General features: G+C 40.3%; 1 protein-coding gene across 1 annotated transcript in view; it reads left to right on the top strand.

Annotated features, from left to right (window-relative positions):
- The first annotated feature begins 3,492 nt into the window (after nt 1-3,492).
- The window catches only part of Utp20 (UTP20 small subunit processome component), an 84,358-nt gene continuing 76,442 nt past the window's right edge, over nt 3,493-11,408 (top strand). Inside the window, exons 1-5 of the mRNA XM_027392579.2 lie at nt 3,493-3,714; nt 4,812-4,892; nt 8,604-8,670; nt 8,816-8,948; nt 9,648-9,836. Of these exons, the coding sequence (XP_027248380.1) occupies nt 3,670-3,714; nt 4,812-4,892; nt 8,604-8,670; nt 8,816-8,948; nt 9,648-9,836 (515 nt within the window). The 5' untranslated portion in view covers nt 3,493-3,669. The remainder of the gene's footprint in view (nt 3,715-4,811; nt 4,893-8,603; nt 8,671-8,815; nt 8,949-9,647; nt 9,837-11,408) is intronic.

Here is an 11,408-nt window from a genome sequence, read left to right as displayed (position 1 = left end):
AACGCTGTCATGGAGTAGGGTGAAAATGAAGCAATGTAATGTCTAGGGTCAGTTCATGAAAGGTCATGGAGCTTCTGATTTACTTGCTGAGAACATTAGTATATAAATAATGCCTATATTGATCAGAGCAACTTATTGGAAAGAATTGATCTAGGTTGCAAGTGATGGAACTCCAACTCACACTTGCTTGAACATATCAGCTCACATACTGAAAAGTTCATGGGCAGATGCAGAGAGAGCTAGATGCCCAAAATTTGCCATCTGGAACTTGATCTCTTCCTCTATGGTTTCTATATTTGTATGTCCCCATTCACTTATCCTCTTACTGGTTGTCCCTGTAAGGTAAACTGGCTACCAGCAATCCTCAGTTTATAATCAACTGTATTAGTCACTAAGTAGAAAGAACATTGTTTCCCCAATGATTCAACCAACAAGTTCTAGGAACAACTTTCACTGGCCTGACTGGGAACACACACACACACACACACACACACACACACACACACACACACACACACACACCTAAACTGATCACATTTTACTTTTACACTCTCATTGTCCCCATCTGGGTCATGTATCAAACCTGGAGACAGAGGTAACCCTGTTGTCAAGTAGCTGCATGGATTGAGAATAAGCAAATGGTGGTGAGAATCCCCAAAGAGAACAGAAATTGTGTAACCCAATACAGGCAAAGTAGGTAAAAACCACACAAGTGTACCTGTGTGTTGTCTACTCCATATCCTTAATGAATTTGAGCTAAACAGTGAAATTACAACTGCTCAGCATTGTTTTTTCCACCCCACCCAGATGAATGGTTTAAAGACCAAAATTTAATTACATTTCTATATTCCATTAAGTAGATAATAAGACAAAGTGGCTATAGACATCAAAGGAAGGGCTTTCAACAATCCCAGGATCTCTGGGCTTGATCTCAAAAGCTCTTGAGTTGTGGTACCCTTGAATTGCCTGAATCCCAAAACTGTTTCCAAACCCCATTGATTGGAGAGGTAGCATAGTGCATGAGCTAAAAGCACAGATTCTGAATGCTACCTGAAAATGTTGTGTCCTTAAGACATTAGCCAATCTTTGCCAAGTTGTTGAGCCTGCCTGTCTCTGAGCTTTCTCACTGGCAAGTGAAGGTAATAACAGAAGTACCTCGTAGGAAGAGTAAAAGAGTCATTATTTGCAAAACACTTGGAATGGTGCCTCAAGCATAGTAACAGTTATACAGTGCCAACTATTCATCACCTGGGAAGATGAGCATGGGGCCAGGGGCCTTTGGAGCCACCAGCAAGCAAAATCATGTGACCTTGGCAGAATTGCTTACTTTCTCTACAACTATTTCATTTCTTTCTGTTAGATACTATGGCAATTATATCATTCTGCTTACTTGATCTACTATCATAAACACCAGTGGTAGTGATGGATGCTGAAATCTTTGAGAATCTCAGTCTTATTAACACTATTTCCCTTTGGATTATTTGATTTGTGCTTCATCAGGGCAGTTTTCCACCTTACACGTTAACTCAAAGAATCGTGAGGAAAGAAGCTGGGCAGTGGTGGTATTGCACACCTTTAATCCCAGCATTCAGGAGGCAGAGGCAAGCAGATCTCTATGAGTTTGAGGCCAGCCTGATCTACAGAAAAAGTTCCAAGACAGCCAGGTCTACACAGAGAAACCAAACAAAGGGCTGGAGAATGGCTTAGAGGGTAAGAGCACTGACTGCTCTTCCAGAGGTCCTAAGTTCAATTCCCAGCCACCACATGGTAACTCACAACCACCTGTAATGAGATATAGTGTCCTCTTCTGTCATGCAGGCCCACATGCAGGCAGAACACTGTATATGGAAATAAATAAATCAAAAAATTTTAAAAAAAGAAAAACAAAAATGTCATGATAAAAAAAAAAAGACTCCTTCATGAAATGATGATGGATTGGTCAACCAAGCCTAGTTCCGAAGTCATAGGAATTGTTTCATGATTTGAAATGCCCAGTACTCTAATAGATTAAAACTGATACAATAGGAAGGGTATTAAATAGGGGTGAGGACACTTGGATTATAGTTTCCAGTTCCAATGTTAATTTCCTCTATTGGTAATTAATCTGTGCTTCCACGGTCTGTAAAATGATAAAAGTATGTTTACAGCCCTTTGATTTCCTCTCTACTCACTGTATTCTATGCGTGAGGGGATTCTGGCTATTATTATTCCAGGCTGGAACTCAAGCCTGTCTCAGGGATTTTGTACTTGGATGCTCCTCCATCTTTTTTTGTGCAAATAGCTCCATGGCTCATTCACTTTCTCTCTGTTAGGCTTCTGCTTGAATGTTATACATACAATGTTTGTGCAAATGTCTATAACTCTGTGACTATATGTCTTGTGGCAGACATGCTTTTGAGTATAAACAAAGCTGATCACATTGGTTAAATACCCATCAAATCTCTGCAAAGTAAGTCCTCTTAGGCAGAAGTTGTTTACAAATGTAATGTATGAGTAATAGAACAGTATATGTCAAGCTACACATATACACATACACATGCTATGTAATTGAACAATCAAGCTTAACAACATGCTACATTTAGACAGTTATGAAAAATACCAAGGGAAAAAATGTGAATGAAACTAAAGAATTTTCATCAAATTCCCCTTTTTTTCTTCAAATTAATAAGGTCGTTATTAGGAGCTGTTGGATCTAATAGCTCAGTAGTAGTGTTGTTTTCTTTCTTTTCTTTTTTGGTTTTTCAAGACAGGGTTTCTCAGTGTAGCTTTGGAGCCTATCCTGGCACTCGCTCTGGAGACCAGGCTGGCCTCGAACTCACAGAGATCTGCCTGCCTCTGCCTCTCGAGTGCTGGGATTAAAGGCGTGCGCCACCAACGCCCAGCTGGTAGTGATGTTTCTTGGCATGCTTTGGTTTCCAGTGCCAACAAACTAAAACCTGAGCCTCAGAATTTGGGTGTGAAAGATCATCACTTACCAGTTACACAACTTTAGTTGCTTTCCCTGAATGACAAGGGAGCTTAAAAAACACATACACCTCACGTTTAGAGTATAACCAGCATGAAAAGGGCTTTTGACAGTGCAGGCTATATAACAAGCAGCAATGTTAGCTGATAATGACTGTTATGTCTTCTTTTATAACAAAAACATGTTTCTTTTTTATTAATTTTTTTATACAATATAGTTTGATCGTGTTTTCCCTCTCCCAAATCCTCTCTACCTACTCAACTTTATATTCGACTTTTAAAAAAAGAAGAAAAAAAAAGCAAGAAACAAAAAAATCCATAAAAACGAAAATCAAAACCAACAAGTAAATGACGACAAAACAAAGAAGAACTCCCCAAACACAGCAAAACAAAAAAGCCCACAAAAATACCACCGAGTTCATTTTGTGTTGGTTAACTTCTCAAGGAAAGAGAACGGCGCACGCCCAAACCACAGGACCGGCGCCTGGAAGAGCGCGCGTGCTCGGCCCGCCTCTTCCGCCCACGTGACCGGCACAGCTCAGGTCCTCAATATGGCGGCGCCCAGCGGCGCGAGCTGCACGTGAGAGGGAGCGGGCCATCCGGCCTCGGAGAACAGCGTGTGTAGACCGCTTTCTCCTCCGTGCTGCCTGCGGATCCCTTCCTGCCTTCCCGAGGCCCTCGGAGGGCCGCTGCTCCTCGGCAGCCATGAAGCCCAAGCCGCTTTCCCACAAGACGGAGAACACGTACCGGGTGAGCGCGGGAGTTTGGCCCGGGAGCCGGATAGCCTGACCCCTGGACCTGCAGAGTCGGGGCAAAGCTGGGATCGCTCGCCCCGAGCCCCGGCCACAGTGGGAGACTACGCCAGTGTAGTAAACCTAGGTTCCCGGGGAAGTTAGGAAGTTTGAACTGCAGTTCTCGCCTTTCGGCGGTGAGCTCTGGCCCGTCTGCGGAATTCACTTCAGTTCTGGGCCGAATGTATTGCCGGGAGATTTCCCGCAAATGCATCTCCCCTTTTAACTTTAAAGACTGAGCTGAGGGCCGTGGGGCGGGCCGGCAAGTGTGAGTGACTTCCAGCTAGCTACTGCAGTACTTCCTAGTATCTTTCCAGATCTTATTGTGACTGAGTCTGCATATATATGTATGTATGTGTGTGTATATATATATCCATATCCATGATTTAGCGAGATCGCTGTGTTTTTGGTGTGGTATGAAATGTGAAAGACTCAGCAGGTCTGCTTGACAGCGTTCATCCAGCTTTCTCTGCCTGTCTGGAAATTGTATTTGAAAACAATAGCTTAGGAGGTAGATCAATTGTTAGAGTGCTTGGCTGGCGTGCAGGAAGCCCTAGGTTGGAATCTCTAGCACACCTTCGCCTCATTAATAATAAATGAATTGATAATAAGTAAATGATGTGTAGTGGCTAGTGTCTGATATCCCAGAACAGGAGGCTCTGAGGCCAAATGTAAAGGTTACCCTTGGCTACATCGACAGTTCCAGGCCAACATGAGATATATAAGTTAAAAAAAAAAAAAGACAAAATAAGAAATGCAAAAATGTAGAAATATTTATTGTCGTCAAGTAGTTACACATTGACCTTTTATGTTTCATTAATGATAACTGTTCTTATTTTAAAACAGCAGTTACACATTTTGTGGTCAACAGGAACCACAAGTCTGAAATGACAAGCTAAGGGTACTGTTATTTGGGATGATAGTTCATAAAAAGCTATTGAAGTTCTAAACATTCTACCTTCGGAGTCTAGTGTGATTGTGGTGTAGTGTACGCCAATCAATACCAAGATATAAGCATTAAATGCTAATGTGTCTTAAATATGCTTTTCTTCGAAGTTTCTTACATTTGCTGAAAGACTGGGGAATGTGAACATTGATATCATCCACCGTATTGATAGAACTGCAAGCTATGATGAGGTAAGAGGGTGTGATATTAGCAACCTTCAAATCGTTTTACTGATGTAATTGTTTTTCAAGACGTTTTTAAATGTAGTTGGCATTGATTTAGACCTGTGTTGTCTAGTAAAGAAAACACACATAGCAAATACATTTTAAATTCACTTTTAAAAGTTCTCAATAGCTGTATGTTGCTAGCTGTTACCATTCTGGAGAAGCGCCATACTGGACGGGACATTTCCATCCTTGGTCTAAGTGTCATTGGGTGATGCAGTGGTAAACAGTTGGCATGACACTTTTCTCATGTACATTTCAAGTGGGTCTACAGACCTGGTGGTTTTTTGTGGGGGTTGGGTTTTTTGTTTGTTGGCTTGTTTGTTTTCAGCTTTGATTTCAAAGAAATTGATTTCTTGGAGTTTAGTTTCTTGCTCTTTAAAAGGAAAGATGCTAGACTACACGATTTTCCCATTCTAACCACATTCCTGTCATTCTTCTCTAAAGAACTGTTTTCCTTTTTGCTGCATCAAGCCCTTATGCTTCTGCTAGCCTTTTAAGATCTTGATGTAGACACTTTTAACTTGGGATTTCAGCTCTTCTCCATCTGTTACTAATCAGAATCTATCCTGAGTCTTTTCGTGCATTGTCTACTTTTGTGTGTTAAATGGTACCGTCTAGATCAGCATGAAATGCTTTGAGAACTCACGGTGAAGGAGCCTTTCCTAAGTTCTTTGAGAGTGTCAGAAAGGATGTCAGAAGATGATCTGTATTAGTAAGATGTTACCCAAGTTGAATTTTGCTGTTTGTGCGAGCACAAGAATGGCTCTTCCAAGCTGAGGGAAAGATCTATGAAAAGCAACATAAACTAGAAAATATGTGTCACATTTGAGATACTACAAAACTGTTCAGTATTAAAAGATGTACTTAGGGAGCATGCGTGTGTGGTGACTGGAATGGGAAAGATGATGAAGAGTTTTATGTGCCAAGCAAGTTTGGATTTTATCCTGGAGTGATAGGATGCTATTGCAAAATTGTAAGCAGGGGAATACGTGGCTTAATTGGGCTTAAAATTTTTGGCCTGTCTGTCTAAACCAGCTGTGAAGATCTAATGGTCATCTAAATGACAAATAATGATAATAGTGAACCAAAACAGAAGGAAAGTTTCAGGGCTATTAAGTGGAGTGGATAGGAATTGTGATCTGCTGGAAGGGAATGGGATTAAAGTTTTTGGTTATAATATCTGGTGTTAATGATACCACTCAGCAATACAGATCTGTGAAGACTTGTGTGTGGTGGCACACACTCATGATTCCAGGGGAGGCTTAGTCAGGAAGGTTGCTAATTCTAGGCCACCTGGACTACATAGCAAGACCCTGCTATTCTCTCTCTCTCTCTCTCTCTCTCTCTCTCTCTCTCTCTCTCTCTCTCTCTCTCGATAGGATATACATTAGATGCTAATGAGAAAGAGAACACAATTCTTAGAGGAAGATAATTAGTTGTGCTTGCAACTTGTTGAATTTGATGTGTAGTATCTGTGACCATGAAAATTATGGTGTCCATAGGGTATTTGGGAGAAAAGGACAGTACCAGAAAGCACACTGAATCCTAACTGCTAGACCACTAGGGGAAATATTAAAAGACATTTGACTGGCAGGGTGTGCTGTCACAATTTTAATCCCAGCACTTGGAAAGCAGAGACAGGTGGATCTCTGTGAGTTGGAGGTCTACATGTCTTGCTTCAGACCAGTCAGGCTACATAGTGAGACCCTGTCTCAAAAAAAAAAAAAAAAAAACCCAAAACAAAAAACAAAAACGTGTGGTTCTAGAGCATAGGTGAATGGAGAAGTAGAATTATAGCTGTGAATTCAGCAGATGGTTTTAGTGGAAGCTACAGGAGAGGTCAAAAAGTACCAACCAGTAAAATGTTAAAGATGAACATGTACAATATAACAAATTACACAATGAGTGTATATTTGGTATCTAATTTTTCTTCAAAAATTCTTAGGTTGTATGGTCCAAAAGGGCCTCAGGTATTTATATAGCAGTTGGGGCTTGTTGGTCTCCATTCTCGTTGTCTTAGTCACATTTCTGTTGCTGTGATAAAGACCATGACCAAAATCAACTTGGGGAGGAAAGGGTTTATTTCAGCTTACTGATTATAGTCCATCAAGCAGGGAACTTAGGCCAGGAACTCAAGGCAAGAACTTATAGACAAAATTGAAGTAGAGGCCATAGAGGAATGCTACTTACTGACTTGTTCTCCATGGCTTGCTCAGTTTACTTTCTTAATACCATGAAGGACCACCTGCCCAGGGATTGCATGGTCCCCAGTGGGCTGGGCGCGCTCACATCAATCAAGAAAATGCCACAGGCCTTCCTCCAAGGCCAATCTAGTGCGAGCATTTTGTTCACAATTGAGGTTCTTTTTTCCAAAATGACTCTAGCTAATGTCAAGTTGACATAAAGTTAACGAGGACACTCTATATTTTTCTTTCTCCAATACAGCTAGGACTGACCTTCTTTTCAGCCTGTAAGTCTCTTTCTAAGACAGGGATAACAGAAAGGGGCAGACCCCACCCCCATAAAGCCTTGTTTTGGGTGTGACAGAGTCATTTCCATCGTATGTCTGTTGTTCATAGAGGGACTTATTAAACTCTGTCTGTGTCTAACTTGCTTTATCCAGCAACTCAGGTAGTAATTTTTATATCACACATTCCAACATAATACAATCAAAAGATACATTAATTTGATACATGCTAAAGAATGACAATAGACTATTAAGCCTTTATTTTCTGTAATTAAGCCATTGTGCTTTACTTCTCCAAGTGCAAGATAATATAATACTGTATTTAAACTAATATGTATAGCTATTTGTAGAAGTGTCTTGAAAGTTTTTGTTTGTTTTTAATAAGAATTAGATACATCAGTACATATTTTACATATACTGTACTTTTACTACACTAGGATGTGTCATCAAAATCCTTCTACTTAATGACAACAAAATTATTTTAGTTTTTGTTGTTTTGTTTCTGGGGGTTGAACCCAGGGCCTCACACATGCTAGGGATGCAGTCTACCACTGAGCTATAGACTCATCCCTAATATATTTTAGGGGAGGGTGGTTCAAGAAAGGGTTTCTCTGTGTAGCCCTGGCTGTCCTGGAATTCTGACCTCAAAATCAGATTCCACCGCCTCAGCTTCCAGAGTGCTGGGATTAAAGGTGTGCACCACTACCACCCAGCTCCTAATAGAATTTTTAATAGCTACATAATTTAATACATACACATTAGTATGTATAGACCATAAGTTACTACAACTCTTTCCTTATTGTTGGGTTTTTAGGTCGTTTTGATTCCCTCTCAGTGTAATAAAGATGCATAAACACCTTGTCTAAATAAAGTGTCAGGTTTCCCACCCACAGGATTGTAGCAGTCCATATGTCTAAAAGCAGAATGAGAGAACTGAAGAGGCTGCATATTTTCTGTGTAGGCATGATTATTCTAGGGGCTTTTACAGCAAGTTGCAGCAAGTTGCACAGTTACTTGCTGCAACCAAAGCAGCAAGCATCACTTTTATAATTCATTTGTTGCTGTTAAACTTCCAGTGACCTCTTCAAAACACAACAGGACTTTTTAGACCTTTAGTCCTTGTCTTGAGGTACTGGTATATGGTTTGTATTCAAGCTTGGCCAGTTGCCTTGGAGTTGTTTCACTAATGGGCTGCCTTGCTCTTGCAGGAGGTTGAAACCTACTTCTTCGAGGCTCTGCTGAAGTGGAGAGAGCTGAATCTTACAGAGCATTTCGGTATTTTCGTTTTGTTTATGTTTTATTTTCCCATAATTTGTACTTTTTATATTTCCAACTAGTGCTGTGATGGAGAAACAGAACATAATCCTTTTTCTTTCTTTTTTTTTTTTTTTTGTGTGTGTGTGTGTGTGTGTTAATGCAGGAAAATTTTACAAAGAAGTCATTGATAAATGCCAATCTTTTAACCAGTTGGTCTATCATCAAAATGAAATAGTTCAGAGCTTGAAGACTCACCTGCAAATTAGGAACAGTTTTGCCTACCAACCTCTTTTGGAGTAAGTCATGTCTCAAATGAAGACTTTATGGTGCTTATCTGAGTTTTAGGGAAGTCATGTTTTATCACTGACCTTATGTAGTGTTTATAATTTAGAAACAAGATAACTCTGCCTTCCCTGTGAGGTTACTGTATCAGAAAAAAATGTGTTGCTGTAAAGCAAGGTAACACTTGCTCTGTCATATATACATTACACATATGGCTCCTACAAGAGCTGTGTGCGTCTTTGACACTAGGGATAGGTGCCGCAAGTTATGCAATAATGATTTCTGATTTGACTTCTCTGCTCATCTGTTAAGATTTGAAGAAATTTTGTGTCTCCTAAGTTTTGAGCTGCTGAGCAGTGGTGACGAACACCTTTAATCTTAGTACTCCGGAGGCAGAGGCAGGTGAATCTCTTCCAGAACAGCTAGGACCACTGAGAAAACTTGTCTTGAAGAAAAAATAAATAAATAAGATTTGAGCTGTGAATGATGACACACTGTAATCCTTACACTCAGGAGGTAGACTCAGGTAGATCTTGTCCAGCCTGGGCTATATAACAAGACAAGATCTTGTCTCAAAAACTAAAACAGCAACAACAGAGATTCTTGACTTAGAAGTGCTTCAGTTTAATTCATGAAACAATCATAGGTTATCTATGTCATTAAACAGCCTCTTTTTTTTTTTTTTTTTTAATTGGTTGCTTTTTTCAATCCAGTTTGGTAGTACAGTTGGCACGAGATCTGCAGACTGATTTCTATCCGCACTTTGAAGACTTCTTCCTGACAGTTACCTCCATCCTGGAGACTCAGGACACAGAACTGTTAGAATGGGCTTTCACCTCACTGTCGTATCTGTACAAGTACCTGTGGAGACTGATGGTGAAGGACATGTCCAAGATATACAGGTGATCCTTTACTTCTGTAGCGTGTTTTGATTTGCCTCCTTCCTTTGCCCTGACCTCTCCCTGACTCCAGAGTATTTCCTTGTTCAGAGTTGATTTGCCAGTCACCATGATCTGCTGTATATAGCATACACACATACTTTCTTCAACTCCTAAAATGATTCCTACTCATCTAAACTTGACTTGGAATTTATCATTTTAGCAACCCACACCCCCCCTATTAGCCGTGATGGCTTTGAATTCTATACCTCTTTGTGTTTTGTTTTATTTCTTCACTTAGATTGCACAGGCTTTATTATAGTTCTCTGTAATATAATCCTGTCCCCTACAAACCCCTGAACTGTTTAAGAACTCTGTTAAAAATGTTCAGCTACCAGAGTTACCATCTTTACATACTCAGAGATGTGGAGGGAAAATGAGTTCCTTGGAGGCTTTTTGTCTAAAGAAAAGGAAAGTTTCCTATCTGTTTAAATCCGTCAGACTTAACAGAGCTCTCCTTTTGGTTCTCTGATTATTTCTACTATAATTAATTACTGAAGATGAAAGGTCAGTTCTGTGCATCACAACAGAAAGTGCAGATGTGGAGCAGGACAGTGAAACCAGCATTCTTCTGTCTTGGCTCCTTAGAGGCATCTTTGATCTGGTGATTCAGGAGTCCAGATCTCTTCTGTCATTCATACAGCTCAGTGAACTTGTAGTGGCTGCTGTCTGCTGTTAAATTACTTGGGTAGTCACATATAAAACAGATAGTCCTTGTTCTGTGTTTATATTAGGAGGGAGAGGCTTCCTGGGCACACACTGATGTGTGTTAACAGCAGAGAAACAATAGGATAAAGGGTCTTGGATCACTAGGAGGTCTTCAGCTCCATTGTGGGAACTCCCAAAATAACTTCTGGGTCCACCCTTTGCCCATTCTCTCTGATACTTGCCTCTTTCGTGCCCTGATGCCCCAAGTTTCCATTATTGACTAGTTTTTTAAAAATAGATCATTGGCCTCTTTTTTCTTCCTTTATTTGTTATGCCAAATTAATCTTACTGAAATAAGATATTTCAGCCACTATTTATTTGCACCAGCTATTAGTAAGGAGCTGTCGGATACTAGGGACATGGCAAAAGTAGGATAGCCGTATTCTTTGTTTTTCCATCATTAAGCAGGCCAACCTTGTGGTTACATAATTAATTATAGCTGTGTGGTATGTGACAATGAACACAATGTTTAGCCTTTCTCTCAGCTCACTCTCTAAATAAGGGAGGCAATAATATTCCCCAGCTTATAGAGCTGTGCTGATTGAATGAAGGAATGCATAGAAAGTACTTGCAGAAATGTAAACTAGTGCCCAGATTCCACTGCCTGGGCTTCAGAGCTATATGATTACCTGAACAGCTCAATTCATTGCTTCCCACCCTCTCTCCATATCACCACTCCTCTTGGAGATGTACCTCTTGCCTCCTTATTATTTCCTGAGTGTGATTATTTTTTTCTACTTACCCTATCTTTGTTCTTCCTAATAATCTCTCCAGTTCACACCCAAATTTATCCCACCTTTCCAAGTTCATTGTGAGTTTCACTGTTTC

Source organism: Cricetulus griseus (assembly GCF_003668045.3).
Source record: "Cricetulus griseus strain 17A/GY chromosome 1 unlocalized genomic scaffold, alternate assembly CriGri-PICRH-1.0 chr1_0, whole genome shotgun sequence".
Taxonomy (NCBI): domain Eukaryota; kingdom Metazoa; phylum Chordata; class Mammalia; order Rodentia; family Cricetidae; genus Cricetulus; species Cricetulus griseus.
Note: the sequence above shows the minus strand (reverse complement) of the source record. Positions and strands in the feature narration are given on the sequence as shown.